The following is a 16217-nucleotide window of genomic DNA, read 5'->3' on the forward strand; positions in this document are numbered from 1 at the left end:
AAAAAAGAAGAAGACATACACAGAATGGATATTTAAGTCTTGGGTGGTTGACAGTTGTTTCCACCATATAAAGCTTACTTCTCTCATGAGATAGGACCTCAAGAGGAGGATGCTTGTTTGTGTATCACCTTGATTTATGGAGAAAGACCGGCAAATGTCAGTTCAGGTAGGGGTTTCTGGATTACAAACACTTGAGCAAAAAATGTTGATTACCACTGTTCTGGAGACAGGGAATGAATCCTCAGTGGGGTCCCGTATGATACTTCTATTATCAAATTGGTAAAAGGCAAAGAGAACATGCCATATAATTTGCAGGTGGCAAAGTTAAGCAGAGGAGTTAGTATAATGAATAGCAGAATTGAGATAGACAAGATTCCTGCTTCACCATTTGTTTTTCTATGCCTCAGTGGTCTTACCTTTAAAATGGGGATGATAAAAGTTGCTACCTCAGAGGGTTATTGTTAGGATTAAATGAGGAAATATTTGTAAAGTCTAGCAGAGAGGGCTCAATACATATTAACTTAATCATTACTGTTTTCTTGCTAGGCTGGAACTTTGGGCTAAATTTATAAGATAACACTTAACAGATGTAAGTAATTATATTTTGGTTCAAACTTTAAATTATACAAGTTTGAGACTAAGGAGAGCTGGCATGACAGCAGTAAGACAAAACCTCAGAGGCAAAAATGAAACCTGCTCTCTGGAATTCAGGTGACGGTGCTCTGTGAACAACTGTATCATTCCTATGAGGTTGGAGAGTTCATGGGGGCACCGTCTTGATGATGAAGGTGAGGGAGTGACTGCTGTGGAGGCAGAGTCATGGCACTGCCCTTTCACAGCCATGTGACCTGCAGCCCCTTCAGCTTGTGTTTCTGCCTCCGAATAATGGGGACAGGGATGATTCTACTTATCTCAGAGGGCTGCCATGAGTAAGCAAAGGACTTGAAACAGTACTCAGCATGTAGTAGGTGTTCAACAAATTTTAGTTCCTCCCTACCATATAAAATATGGATCTAGGGAAAACCCCTGCCCCTGAAACAGGCTTCTAAAGACTAGTAGCTGTTTATGTTTGGAATTAATGTGCTTAATTTTGGGGAATCAAACTTTAAGAAAATTAATGAAACGGTAGAATGCAGATTGACAAGCATGACCAGAATGGTGAGAGTGGAGGTCTTTACCTGTCATAGGTAAAAAATGAAAAAAGTCTCAGATATTTAGCCTGGAGATTTTCTCTTTTTTAATGGCAAGGGAGGCAAGAGACAGTCTGACAACTGTCTACAAACATTGTATAAGATGGACTCTGCTACAGTTCACCGAAAGGGTGAAAGTATACAATTATACTTTGATAATTAGAGCAAATCTATAGTGGAATGGACTGCTGTTCAAAACCCCTTCTCATTTGCACGTGTGCAGAAAGAGAAGGGATGACCTCCTTCCTGTCCTTTAGTTTTGCTGCTGGTCTTTCTCCATATTCTTTTCCTTGATCCTGCTTCTGCTCCCTATAGAACCTTTATACCCTTTTTGCCCTGCCTTGTCCTAAGTAAGGTATTTTTTCTTCTTATTTTTGCCTTGCCTTGTCCTAAGGTATTTTTTCTTATGTCTCCATCAATTTCCAAACTCGTTTTTTTTCCTCTTGGCTGTCCCCACCACCCCCACCCCCCACCAACAAACACAGCACAATGACTGGAACTGCCTCCCTGAGTTGCAGGTGGTCCATAGCTCAGAATGTCACTGAGACCTGGGCCAACATTGCTGTGCAAACTACCAGAGAGGGAAAGGGAAGCAAATCGATCTCTGCAGAAGGTGAAGGTACTGCCGTGCTGCTCCCATCTGGGTGAAGGGACCCAGCAGAGTCTCCTGAACCCCAGGCGGGAAGAAGTCCACTCGTAACCGAGCGCACACAGACAGACAGATGGGGGTCCCAGAGCTGGGCACAGTTTCCTCAGAGATGCTCCCTGTGAGCTTAACTCATTTGAGTCCCCTTCTTCTTCCTCCTGGCATTTCCCTTATTTTTGAGATGTGGTAGCCGTTTTGCCATAGTTTCAATATCAAGAACCCCCTTTCATACCAAAGGAAGCGAAGAACTGTGGGAACTGTCCACCTGCCTCCACTCTCCACTTGCCATAGGTATGTGGATACACCTGACACCAGTGACATGCAGGCAGGCCCCAGTATCTGGCTCTAGAACTTTTACCCTTTTGCTCTTATATCTTCTGTATCTCCCCTACTTTATCCCTGGTTCATTCTCACTTCCCTCCTCTGTTTCCAGCCTCCCAGCTTCCCTGCTTGTAATAGTTTACCCTCCCATTCTAGACACCCAAGTGAAATGTGCCAGGGCATGGCAAGAAAGGTCAACTTCCTCCCCTCCCCCAGGGCCCCACTGTGCTTCATACCGTGAGCTGGGGATGGCTGGATGTTAGGGCTCTTGGATACAGGCAGGCCACCAGGCATGGCAGTGATAATGGCCTGCTGATGTGGTGACAAGCCAGACCGAGTCTCAGGCACACTCTTCTCCCCTGGTGCCACTTCTTTCCAGTCATCAGGGACACACTGCTGGGGCTGTCAAAGGACAGGACAGAGAGAGGGGCCTCTCAGAAGTGGCCTTTGGGCCCTTGGATACTTCCCTCTTTTCCGTGGAGCGTGAGAAGCAGGCAAGGACTTTAAGATTCAGTCATCCTCAAACGGGAAAGCCCTCTCTTCCTTCTTGGACTCCCCAGAGGTGACTTCACCTGTCAGCCTACCCAGAGTACCTCTTGACGCTGTGGGGCTGTCTGAGCTGTGGTCTCCCCATGTGCTCCCTGGACCTTGGGGCTGGCTTACTCACCACTGGTGAAGCAGGCTGCAGTTGCAAGATGACGGCTGAAGTGTGCTGGAACCTGCGTTGAGGGGTGTGGGGCATGCCCTCGGGATGTCCATTCTGAGGCCCAACATCAGGTGTGGGAGGGTGACACTGCTGACTGCCGCCAGACTTGTGCAGGTTGGCAGTGGGGCACTGGAGTGGAAGGGCGGGTGTAACCGGGCCTACTGGCATGGCATGGGCCTCTGAGCTGGGCTGGAGGGCCACACTTGGAGAGACTGAGGCGAGCTGGGGGTGCGGCTGGGCTTGGAGCACAGGCCGTGACTGCTGGGGCGGCGGCTGCTGCTGTTGCGGCTGTGGCTGCTGCTGGATCACAAACTGGGGTTGCAGGTGCTTTGAGGATGGCTGTGGGAGGAGCTGGTGTGGCTGCAGCTGAGCGTAGGCTGAAGGCGGAAAGGCCAGGTTAGAGAGCATGGCTTGACCTTCTCTTCCGCTGTGTCCTCCGACTCTGCCCCTCCCACATCCAAATAAAAATTGCTTCCCAAATTCAATGTCTCTTGTTTTCATCCCTTTCATTTATCCTGAGCCTGGCCTGCTCATTGCCATGGCCTAGCACGCTCACTGTATTCCTGCTTTCCTCCTTTGCTGGAGGAACACTGGGCTCTTTGGGCTGTCCCCAACCCCCAAAGCTCAACTCCTCAAAACTCAAAACTCACCTCCTCTTTGGCCAGTCTGGCAGTTGAGAGAAACACTGGATTCTAAGTGTGGCATGCTCTCTCTCTCCTCTGCACCCTTCACCCGCTGTTCCCTGTGCCTGCAACAGCTATAGCCTCTCCACCACCCAACCCAGCTCTGTGTGGCTAGTCCTCATCCAGCTTCCCAATCTAAAAACTGGAAATATAGTTTCTGCATAGAAGTTGTTAAAAGGATGAAATGAGAAGAAAATGACTTAATGCACACAGCACAGAGCCTGGATATAGTCATACGCAGTCATTTCTAGTTTTAATGATTCTGTCAGTCTGGTTTAGGTTCTTAGAGTACCCCAGGTCTACCTCTATCGTAATAATGCTTGTCAAGGTGGTTTGGAATTGTTTCTTATCTATCTTCCCTGAACTCCTTGTAGTCAGAAACTATCGTGTATCTCTCTATCCAGAACTTAACACAGTGCCTGATAGGAATTTATTTTTTGCCATGTGTTGCTATGCTAGCTTTTCCCTCTTCCATTTTAAGCAGGCTGACTCTTTGAGGTGAGAATTCTTATATTTTTTAGTAATCCCTTCAGTGTCTAGCTCGTGCCTTGTTTAAAGTAGGGATTCAGGAAATTCAGTCCAGTGACTGTCTCTGCACAGATCACTCTCTAGACAATGCCATGCCAGCCTAGGAGGAAGGAGCTCAGCTGAATCTGTCCTGTTTAAAGACTGTCCTCCACAGAGACTTCCACGGCTGGAGAGCTAGCCAAATGCAAGGCAGGCCACAGCTGGAGGCCCGCAAATGGATTTTTACAACTAAAGCCTCATGCTAGTAAAGATAAAGGCAAATTCTGGGTCCTGAGTCACCCACATTTTAAAAGTACCCTGTGATGCAACAGGTGCAAAGTAAGCAGGTTTCAAACTGAGTTATGGGAGGTACCTTCCTTCTTTTTTTTCTTTTTTTTTTTTTGAGATGGAGTATCGCTCTTGTTACCCAGGCTGGAGTGTAATGGCGCAATCTCAGCTCACTGCAACCTCCGCCTCCTGGGTTCAGGCAATTCTCCTGCCTCAGCCTCCTGAGTAGCTGGGATTACAGGCACACACCACCATGCCCAGATAATTTTTTGTATTTTTTTTAGTAGAGACAGGGTTTCACCATGTTGACCAGGATGATCTCGATCTCTTGACCTCGTGATCCACCCGCCTCGGCCTCCCAAAGTGTTGGGATTACAGGCGTGAGCCACCGCGCCTGGCCGGTACCTTCCTTCTTGAATTCTGTCTATTCACATGCAAGTTTTGAATGATCTCATCCCAGGGCGACATGGAATTCCAAGCAGAATTTCAACAGGAATGGAAAGGACAGAAATAAGATGCAGTACAAAGGACAAGCAAAATTGTCCTTGGTGACTGACTATCATAGTCAGAGGGAGAGGGACTATGGATCGCCCACAAGGGTTTAGTGTGGATCATACTGAATGATGGGTTTGAGAAACTTGGACACCAATGTGATGTTGGGGGAAGCGTGTTGGGTTTGAGTTGATGGCGGAACCTTTGTGGAAATGCCAGCAGGCATTTGCTGATTATAAATTGTCCCTGCCCCCAATCTAAGCCATGTCTCCTTATCTGGAATAGGTCAGAATTTAACAGTCAGGCATTTTTTAGAAGACTGTTGATAAGGCACCTGGGAACCACTGCAGAGGCCACACAGGACTACGTTAGGCCCCTGCAGCCAAAAAGATCTGGAAACGATGGGCATCATCATTGCAAATGCAACCAAAACCCTTTTCTCCCTTAATGCAAAATCACTGGATTCCTGCCCCTGGAATGTGGACTCATTCTAGCGGCTGCCCATGTGAGGCGGGAGCTGGAGATGGTCCAGGTCAGGAATGCTAAGAGGATCAATGGCATACCCCACTACTTGCTGGCTGTGCGGCCTGAGACAAGGTACTCTTCTTTCTCAGAGCTTTAGAGTTTAATCTGTGAAACAGGAAGTCTGGGCTAGGTGATCACATGAATCTCTTCCACATCTAGAATTTGATGGGGTGGCTACAGCAGGAAAGTAGTTTACAATTCAGGATTAATAAGGAGGAAAAAGGGTTATAGAGGGAAAAGCTTCTAAATCTATACAGCATAAAAGGGTATAGGTAGGGACAGCACATATTCATTTTCCCAAAAGACTGGGAAAGGGAGCTGCTGGCCTGGCTTCTATTCCTGTGCTTCCTCTCCTATCCCATTTTCTCCCCACCCTGTGCTTCTCATGGAAAACTGAAAGCCATTGTCTTAGGACAGATGAGGCTACTGTACACCATGGCTGGAAATAAAGCTCAAAAGGCTTGAATCAATTCACAGATCAGAGACCCCAAGGTATTTTGGGGGATATACTAATACATCCTTAACTTTTCGAGGTTAATAAAAACAAAGATCAGGATTTAACTGCAGCATTATCCTGGATCAAAAAAAATATCCTTTTGTTTAGAGTATTGCAGTAACTTTGTAAAGGGTCTTCCTGAGTCCAGTTTCTTCTCTCTCTAATCCAGCTTAGAGAGTGCAAACCAATCTTCCTAGTGCACAGATCTGATCTCTCACTAAAAACTACCAGGACGCTCCTTTGTCTGTGGTTGTCTGAAACCCCTGGCAGGCAATCAAGATATTTTTACAACATAAACTAACCTTTTACTTTTTATTACTTCTTTGACTCACGCAATCTTTACTGTTCACCGTACCTTGTACAGAGTATATGCCTTTTCTTATATTGTCTGGAGTGCCACAAATCAAATCCTAGTCACCATTCCCTGGCCCTTACAGCTGACAGGACTTTCCCCTTTCTCTGGGATGACATTCAGGCCGCTTGCTTTGCGCTTCCCTCAGACAAGCAGTATGCCCAGAAGTCATGTGTGAGCTCTTGAGTCAAAATGCTTGGATTTGAATTCCAACTCTGCTGCTTACCGGCTGTGTGCATGGGGTGAGTTACTTGACCTCTGTGTACCTCTGTGGCGTCAGCTTTAAAATGGAGGTAAGGGTGACACCTATCTCAGAGTTATTTCAGTAAGTGTCTTATCTCCTTTAGTAGGTAGAATTTATGTGAGTCATTTGTTTCCTCCAAAATATCTTGAATTTAGTGAATGCTCCATCAGTGCTGCTGAATGAATGATAGACAACATGGCGGGACTTGTTTATCCCACAAAACTTGTTTTCAAGGGTTCGAGTATGCAGGAAACGACTCACTGTCTCAGCAATGCTGAGACACTTGCCCCAAAGCATACCAGGTATAGTTGCAGAACTACTTATGCACTTATTTTCATAGAAGTCCACTCTAATTGCCCAGAATTTGAGGTTACCTGGCCTACAAGCAAGGAGACTCTGCCTGTGGGAGGGGAATGGCAGATCTTTTCACTAGTCACTACTCTTAAGTCAAGACACACTTCCAACTATTCATTCACTCAATACACAATTTACTAAACACCTACCACACACCAAGTACTATGCTTGGTAGTGGCTAAAACATGGCCCCTAGAAGAGATTACAGTTTAGTAAAACAGATGGTAGACAGATACTCTCAGCATAATTTGGTAAACATTATGATAGGAGATAAGCACAGAATATTGAGAACGTGGAAGAGGGGAGTCAGCTTTGGAAGGAGAGCAGAGAAGGTTTCCCAGAGCAAGTAAGTGTTTAACATGATTCAGAGTTAGGAAGATGACAAAGGGAACAGCATTCAGGAAGACTCAGAGGCATAAAATACCATGGTGAATTCAGGGATCTCCAGGGCATTAGTTGAAGCCCAAGGTGTCTAAGAGAGAGGAGTCAGAAGAGGAGGCAGTTTTCAGCTGGGCCTAAGTTTTCATGCTGGCACCTTCTAGGGGCTGCTTATTCCTCAAGATGTCTCACATGATTAGGCTGCAGGAGGTAACTGAGGTTGGGGCTGGCTGTAGAGGTCAGCGCTCCACATACACTAGAATAGACAAGGAAGCTCCTTTTAGAAAACCCTAAAGCAATAGCCAGACACGTTTTCCATGATGCATTCCCTTGGCTTGGGGTCAGCAGGAGTTTGAAAGGGGAAGCAGAGCTAAGGGAAGTTTGCTGTAAGAAACTTATAAAATAGTGTTGGGTTGCCCCTGCAGGAGCACTCTATCATAGTGTGATTCTGCCTGAACGTTTTTGGGCCTGTTCTGCAGCCCTCTGGGAAAACTACCAAATACTTGCCGTGTACAGGATTCTTTGCTAAGTAGCTTGGAGCATTAAAAAAGAAACTGTCACCTGCATTTCTGTCACGACTCTGCTCTTGGCAGAGGATAGCAGTATAGCGTAAGTGAGTCGATAAAGGCATGGGTTTTAGAGTCAGTCAGATCTGGGTTTAAATCTTGGCTCTGACACTGACAGGCTGTGCAATCTTAGATACGTTGCTTAACCTCTTCGGATGTTGACTTGCTGTTCTGTAAATGGTGGTACATACCACGTAGCTGTTAGTATCAAATGCAGTATTTTGTTTAAACCACAAAGAGGTTCACTGCCTTTGCTTAACAACTGGTACCTAGAAGATGCTCAGTAAATGGTAGCTATTCTTAAAATACTACCTGTGATCTGTGTATTGCTTTGAACTTCTTAAAGAATTTTTACCATTTAAATCTCATTTATTTCTAACAAGAAGCCCATGAGGCAACTGAGCAGTGTTTTTATTTTACAAGCAAGAGCTGAGAGTCATTTCCAAGGGACTTTTACGATGCAGTAAGTGAAGGGGAACTTCATTTGACAGGTGAGGCATGGCGCCTTGCATATAACAAGATGCTGATGGTCAAGTGAATAACACAAGTCAGTAAGGACAAGCGAGTATAGCAAGCCTAGTATTAGTTGCAGGCAGTTGAGAATTCTAGAGGCCATCTTGGAGGTATGGACAACAAAAAGGAATTGTTATGCCAGGAGGCAGGGAGGGAAAGGGCATATGACAGGCCAAGAAAGTCACAAAGGGGTAGAAGTTGGAGAGAAGAGACAACAGCATATTTGCTTGGCCATAACAGAGGGTCTGCATGAGGCTGCCATGAGCAGTCAGAGAGGAGCAGTGGGCAGTTGGGGGAGGGATTTGAAGGTCCCCCATGGAGTCAGATAGTCATAGTCATTAACATGATACTTAATGAGCCCTTACTAAAGACTAGGCATTCCAGCTGATCAAGGAGTTCCTAAAGACACAGTGAAGATTTTTAAACAAGAAGGAAATAACACAGTCTCTGAGGGAGATAATTCTAGCAGTTGTGAGTAGGATGTCCTGGTGATCAGTTAAGCGTCATCCCATCAGCAGGCCTTAAGTAAAGCAGGAAGCCAAAACAAGGGGAAGTGTCATTAGAACCTGGTGACAAACTGGTGATAAGCTGGGTGGTGAAGGAGGGTGGGAATGAGGGAGGGCTTTCTCTGTGCCAGTCACTTGTGCAGGCCATCTCATTTACGGCCTGTGGGAAATATAATCACCTCTGTTTTACAGAGGAGGAAATGGAGGTTTACAGAGCTTAGGTAACTTGATCATGGTCATTAAACTAATAGGTGATGAAACTGGGGTATGAAACCAGGTTAACTCCGAACCCCACTGCTTTACCCACTGAACACTCTGCCTCCCTGGTAGCTCTGCCACCAACAGGCTGTGCAGTCTTAGATAAATTGCTTAACCTCTCCAGATCTTGACTTCCTGTCCTGTAAATGGTGGTACATACCACATAGCTGTTAGTATCAAATGCAATATTTTGTTTATACAACAAAGAGGTTCACTGCCTTTGTTCAATGCCTAGTAAATGCCCAGTAAATGGTAGCTAATCTTAAAATACTACCTGTTATCTGAATGTGAAGTCAAAATAACTCTGTGAGTCTGGGGTGCAGGAGGACCTCGTGATTGTGGACAGTGCTCAGGAAACTGGTAGAGGGGGCCTTTCCAGAGAGGAAGACACAAGGTTTTTGTTTTACAAATTATCCACATTAAAAAAAAAATCTTGTATGCAGGTGGGGTGATGTCCATCCTACAGACAGCTGAAATGTGTGGAGAGAAGGGAGGAGGACAGGGATGGATGTGTGTTAGGAAGTCACTGGCAGACAGGTGGTGGATGTCTGAAAGGTATGAACCAACAAAATCCTCTGTGAGTGAAACACAGGGGCACAGGACTGAGTTTTAGGAGACCCACAGCTAATGGCAGAGGGCAAGAGAAAAGGAAGGAGGGTCGCACCTATGCACACAGATGGTCCCACATACTCATGCTGGGCTTAGGTGCTTCCCAGTGCCAGCTGAGATCCTCCTCCTTCTGTTCCATTCTTGAAACTTACTCATATTTCAAAGTTCCACTCAAATTTCTGTAGCCCCCATTAGAATTTAAACTTGTTCATCTCTTTAATGCCCATAGTACTCAGCATAATGTTTGGTACATGATAGGTGCTGAATATCTATTGAGCTACATAGTTAAAGGGACAAATGGTTTGGCGATGACAGTGACTCTGAGCCATACCTCTTTCATTTGTGAAATGGAATAATCACAGTAGAGATTAAGTGAGATATGTAGGTAAAGCATTTAGTACAGTACGTGAAACATGGCTGTTCATTAACTGGTAGTTATTACTGTTATCCCACAGCAACCACAGAAATAGTCTAATGGAAGCCTAGGGTGAAGAATTTCAGGAAAGAAGAAACGCCCACCAATTCCAAGTCCCTTTGTGTGTCACAGTTGGCTTTCTCTCACACATACACGCATACAGGCTCGCACACACAGTGAAAGATGTTGAGCAAAACAGAAAGCTCCTCCACTGATAACCTATGTCATCTGGATTTTTCTCCCAACATAAAAAGAGATTCTTCGTTATCTAAATTTGGTGCTATGGTGGACAGGTGAAATGACCTTCATGGCTGCCTCCACAATTTTAACATCAAAATCATTGGGGATTTCTAGTGAGTGACAGTCCCACCTGTATGCTTTGTTTTTTATTGGATTCCCTAAGTAAAAGTGTGCTTACAGTTTGGAGGCTGCTTTGGGAGGGAAATAAGGTACCTAAGAATCCTAGAATAAGCAATGTTGCATTGTCCAGCCTATCACAGACAGAAATCACTGCCCCCTGCACAAAACGCTTTCTGTGTTCAAACAAAGCAGCTGTGTGGCCTTTGAACAGAGTTCTCGCTCCTCAGCTGAGACCTGAGGCGGGCTGAGGATGCAGAACAAAGACCTGGCATCTGGAGGCCCAACTGGGTGAAAGGGCCCCAGCTTTTCAACAACCCGACAGTTCCCCTTTATCACAGCATCTCCCTCCCGGTCAGTAACTTTCTCCTCACCTTTGGGCCTGAGTGTGCACCCAAATCCCAGAGTTTATCCACTAGAATGAGGACTCCCAAGAACCAAGTCTCCTATCTGGGGCTGTGGCCCACTCCCTTAGGACTCGGCTTCCCTGGAGGCCAGGCCCAAGGGACCCCTGCTGCCTGCCCCTCTTCTGCCCTCTGTTGCTCAGTCACGTCACTGAGAAGGGCAGGCAAGGCGCCTTCCTTCCCCTCCAAAGCCCAACCTCTTAGGCTCTGTTCCCCGCCCCTTACTACCCTCCCCCACCGGTTCCCCCACCCCTTTTCTCGGCATAAGGGACCTTTTCTATTTGCAGAGCCTAAAGAAGCTGGTTGCCAAGGTGACAGGAGCAGGAACAGCAGGGAGCTTGCCATGGGGGAGGGGCTTTGCCCCCAAACAGCTGTCAGTGGGAGCAGTCCCAGCTGGGACTGGAGGGTCTGCCTGCTCTGGGAGGAAACAGCCCCAGGAGAACACATTCCTCTCTGCCATACCCACCCCCCTCAACTGCCCACCACAAGTCTCCACTGGTTACTTTCCCTGGGGGCAGCCAGCCAGCCAGCCAGCTCAAAAAAACGCTCCAATAACAAACAAAAAATGCATGTGCTCGCTCGCTTTCTCTCTCCCAGACACACACACACACACACACACACACACACACACACACACGCTCAAGCATGCTCTTCTTTCCTGCTCTCAGATCCCTTGGTTCATTGACAGTGGGTTGGCTGTGCAGGAGGCCAAAAGTCACCTCTGCCCAGGGAACTGTGTAGCTCAAGACAGGTGCTGCTCCCGGCTGCCCCCCACCCCCCAGGTCCTAAGAATGATTTCAGTCTTTTTTATCCAGAGGCCCTGAGAGGATCTGCCCCTCCTAAGCCTCCCTAGCTGCCTTCCATCTGGGAGGTGGGAGTGGGGGCATGCAATCGCTGGGCTTCCAGAGAGGAAGGGGTGGGAGAGAGAAAGAATGAACGCGATGGTGGGAGGCAGGAACAATGCAGGGCCCACTGCTTTGTGTCTCTGGGGAGAGGTTCTTTGTAGGATTGCAGCTCCCAGCTGCTCCATAGAAAGTTCTGTGGAGCCACTGGTCTCTGCGCTGCATTCTAGCCATGCACTGTTAGCCTCAGGCCCTTGGGCCTCAAGCCTGTCACCTGCTGGTGTTTACCTTTATACCGGGTCTCCACCAGACTCTGCAAACCCTGAACAGGCTTAGAACCCCCAGACTCTTTCAGCTTTGGGTTAGAAATAGGAAAGGCTGAGGAAGCCCCAGATTACTATAAGAGCTGAGAGGGGCAATCTGGCTTGAGATGAAGAACACAGTGCTCTGGCCCCCAGCTCTCCCACTTATTACTTAGGTCACCTTGAGTGAGTGACATAAGTAGTAAGCTCCTGGAGAACCTCTCTGAGCTTCAGTTTGCTCATCTGTAAAATGGACAAAGATCCCACCTCCCAGACAGGGATCTTTCCAAGGTTTAAAGAGTGCGATGCGTACAAATGCAGGGCACGAGATCCAGCACATGATGGACATCCCGTGAGTGCTGGTCTCATTTCTGTCCAGTTTTCTTGAGAACCGAGTTGCCTAGCAGCCTTAGGAGGAACCCAAGAACTAGTCTTTCTTTTGAACAGTGTTAGAACTTGGGGGGGCTGGCTTAGATTTAGAGGGAGTTTACATTTCGGCCTGGGCCAGAAGGGGGTTCTCAGGAAGGCCTGAGACGCAGATGGTCCTCCAGGGCATGCAGATTGAATGAGAAAATAGAAGTGCTCATTTGGGGTCTCAGCTCTAGTCCAAGCTGCTTTCAACACATTGAAAGAGCCCCCAGTCTGCCCTTCTGAACCTCACTTTCTTTTTCCGTAAAAGGAAGAGGCTGGGCCACTTTCTGGAGAAGGCCATGCCAGACAGTGAGAAACATCTGAAGCCACAGGGCAGTGAGGCCTCCGTGGGGAGGTGCCTTTCTTGGCTCAGCGGTGGCCGCTGGAATGCAGCGACTGACCCTTTGGCCCTGGGTGATTTCTGAAACCTAGAGAACGTGAATGAGAGATTTCGATTACATTTCCTCCAAACTCTGTGCCATGTGGCTGCCTGGGCATCTTCCCCACTCTGCAGGTCACGTGCTTGGGCTGCAAGACTCATATGCCATGTCCTCCGAGGGATGGCATCTCTGACCCATTCTGCTTGGCAGGCAGCTGACCATCTGTGCCCACACTGTGCCTGGTACTTAGTCCTAAAATAGAATTTATGAAGTAGAATGGATTTGCTTCTATATCTGGCTCGCTCCTTTGGACTGCATACTCCTTTAGGGAAAAAAAAATCCTATCCTGTTTTGACAAAGATGCATTGAGATATACTCTTGATATATTTTCTCAACAAAAAACCCTGCAGGCTAGATTGGATGGTAAAGTGGTTTGAGTGAGGACTGAGGTCAGTGGCTGTCTCAGGGATGTGATTAGCGTGACTCTCTCTTTAATGCAAAGCCATGTGGTCCACCACTCTATTTATTTCTAGGGTAAAACAGTGTGGTCTTATTCCCAGACTGATGGGCCTGGCTTCTTGGGCTCTTGGCAGATTTTCCCATTAAAGATTGCCTGCAATGGGCAGTGCAGGAGAGTTCTGGTAGGCAGGGGAAGGGGTCTAGCTAGGGCATGCTGATTCATCAGACTTGCCTCTCAAGGAATCTGCTAGATTTATTCTCCAGTGTCACCCTCACTGGCAAGCCTCTCCTAGCTCCTCTCCTCAAGGCTAGAGAGCTCCTCTGTTCTGACAACGTTCAGAGCTTAGATCTATTATGGCATTTGTCATGCTCTATTGCCCTGTATGTATCTGTCTCCCTAGCAAGACTGTGCCCTCCTTGAAGGGCAGGACCTGAGTCTCATTTATCTCTGCACACCTACAGCTGGCAACATGATTGGCAAACACTAATCAACAAATGCTTGCTGAATGATGAGAAAAAACAAACTTCCTACATTCATGTCTCCCTGTCTGGTTCTTACATGCTTCTGGCTAGCCCCTGGACTTTTTGCTGAGTCTTGGAGAATTTCAAAATAGTCCAATTGCTAGCCTCCAGCCACTCCAGGTTGTGCCCACAGCTCCAGAGCTGTGGCTGTGTACCCCGATTCATCGCTGTGCCCACTGTGCAGAAGGACTCTTATTCCAACCGACATGGCTGCCCTGCCTACAGATAGACCAGAAGCATGGCACAGTCAGGAGCTGATGGACACTTTGAGATAGGGGGGGAGGACAGAAAGACCCATGGCTGGTATCTCTGCAAGTCCATGGGAAAAAGGGAAGTCTAAAAGTCTCCTCCTGACCCACGGCCCTGAGTTTTCTGGGCAAGGATTCCTGCTTCCTGAAGACCTTACCTGGTGCAATGAGGGGGTGGGCAGCTACAGCAGGAACTGTCCGGCTAAGCCCAGCCCGGCCGTCCATGCTCCCTGGCACACTGCTGTTGCCATCTCCTTTCTTGAGTGGCTCCATCACACTGTCGGCTATGCCAGGCTTGGCACCTGCAGGGGAAGCCTGAGCAGTATTTCTGCCCTGTGCTGGGGTAGGCAGAGGCTGGCTACCGCCAGGTGTGGGTTTCAGGGCCAAGCTGGACAGGACAGGCTGAGTGGGGGTGGGGCCCGAGGCTGCTGCCGCTGGCGTCTGCTGTGTTCGGAGGGTCAAGTTCTGTACCTGGAAAAGAGGGGTCTGTGGGAGTCCAGAGATTGCGGGTAGTCACAATGCCAACACACAACTAAGAGGGAGAGAGGGATGGATCCAGGAATGGCTGAGTAGAACAGGAGGTTGTCAAATCAGAGAGAAAAAGAGAATGTGTTAGGGGCTAGATGAGGAACCAGAGGCACGTGGAGTTGCTTAAGGGCCAGAGAGTTCGCTGTGACTGCATCCACCAGCAGAGGAGGCTGAGTTCTGAGAACGGCCTGCTGCCCAAACGGGCCGGCAGGGGTGGGGAGGCCAGGCTCTGTCCCTTCTGCTGCCCTCCCTCCTCCCCCACACTTTCGGGATTGATGAACACCATCCAGAAATAATTCCCAGCGAGGAGGAGCATGGGGCTTCCTGCACTGGAAAAGGCCAGGGCAAAAGTGGAAGTTAACTGACCAGCAAGGCCACCAGGCAAAGGGTTATCTTGTCTCAGAATAAGTTTGCCGTGCTCCCGGCACACTTACTCAGCCTGGTCCCTGGCGCCCTCTGCTGGACAGACAGAGGCTGTGTCAGACTCAGAAAATCCTGCTACCAGCCCTCTCCCCTTCTCCTCCCCATTCTGTAGATGAGGATGGGGAGATGGGAGTGGGAGGGGTTTCTTCCCTACTGCCCACAGAATCTTCCCAGCCACAGTAGTATCTGTGTGCTCCTAGCTGAGCAGGACACGCCTCTGCTCCCTCTTTTTATGCCATTTTTCACCAGTCCTAGCAGCACTACCATGTGTGACCGGAGTGGGACTTTCCACTTCTGAAGCAGCAGGAGCCAGACCAGCTAACCTGGGGCAGGTGTAAGGTACAGAGGTAGCACAGCCCACCCCTCCCTGGCAATCATGTTGGCCTCAGCAGGCTGCCTTCTGGCTCCTGACGTGTGTTTGAGGGAGCAAAACAGAGCCAGGAGGGGCCGAGGCCTTCTGGAGGATAGTGGCTGTGCAGGCCTGGGGGTGCTGGGGTGTCCTGTCTCCCACCTGCTTTCCTAGCCGATCCCAGCCTCTCCTTGTGCCCATCCCCAGCATCAGTGCCCCTCTACAGGGGTGCCCACCCCCCTGCCCTCCCACAAGCATGGAGTCCTCACCTGGGCGGGGGTGGGGGGCCGGGCGGGGGAGCCAGTGCCGAGCTCAGGCTGCACAGTAGCGACGGTGGCCGTGGGCGTGAAGATGAGCTGAGGGGACAAAGGAACAGTGCCGCCTAGGCTCCTAGCTACCTGCACCAGGTTACCTGGCTGGGCCTGGAATCACAGGAAACGAGGTGCCTTTTACCTGCCCGATGTGGGCTTAGCCACAGGACACAACTGCTTAGCCCAGGAGTGGCTATGGGGGAGGTCAGGATGGTAGAAGTAGAAAAGCAAGGAAAAGGGGGAGTCCGAGGGGAGCGCCTGCCTTTCTCCAGCGGCTCCTGGCGTCCTGACCCAGGCTGGGTGCAGGGGTGGCGTGGGGAGAGCTGCTCTGGCCTACACCAAAGCTGAGTTCCCTTCAGAATCCTCTGAGAAGGGCTCATCCTAGAGGAGACCAATATTCCCAGGATACACTGAAGCCACCGCCTCCTCAACATCCTGGGAAGCAGGGACCGTGGGCTGAGACCGACGCCCTAGGACCACCTTCCAGTTCTAACCCACTGTTGACCCCAGGGCTCAGCCAGGACAAGACTGTCCCCCAGGGGATCAAGTTCGCTGATACTTTTGGTCTTTTTCTAGTCAAATTTAGATTTAGAGGGGCCCAGAGACAACAACAGTGGAGGAGGCGGACCGCC

The 16217-nt window shown here is 48.7% G+C and overlaps 1 protein-coding gene across 7 annotated transcripts in view; it reads right to left on the reverse strand.

The window, feature by feature from the left end:
- The window catches only part of PHC2 (polyhomeotic homolog 2), a 102066-nt gene that overhangs the window by 27699 nt on the left and 58150 nt on the right, over positions 1-16217 (reverse strand). For 3 of the 7 annotated variants that reach the window (XM_037738276.1, XM_037738275.1, XM_037738277.1), the window contains exons 6-9: positions 15544-15696; positions 14133-14445; positions 2825-3240; positions 2394-2559 (exon numbers count right to left, since the gene is read on the reverse strand). In XM_037738276.1, the coding sequence (XP_037594204.1) occupies positions 2394-2559; positions 2825-3240; positions 14133-14445; positions 15544-15696 (1048 nt within the window). The remainder of the gene's footprint in view (positions 1-2393; positions 2560-2824; positions 3241-14132; positions 14446-15543; positions 15697-16217) is intronic. The other 4 variants (XM_017527985.2, XM_037738278.1, XM_017527987.2 and 1 more) reach the window with 2 other exon arrangements.

The sequence above is a fragment of the Cebus imitator genome, unplaced genomic scaffold (genome assembly GCF_001604975.1).
Source record: "Cebus imitator isolate Cc_AM_T3 unplaced genomic scaffold, Cebus_imitator-1.0 Scaffold51, whole genome shotgun sequence".
Classification (NCBI taxonomy): Eukaryota; Metazoa; Chordata; class Mammalia; order Primates; family Cebidae; genus Cebus; species Cebus imitator.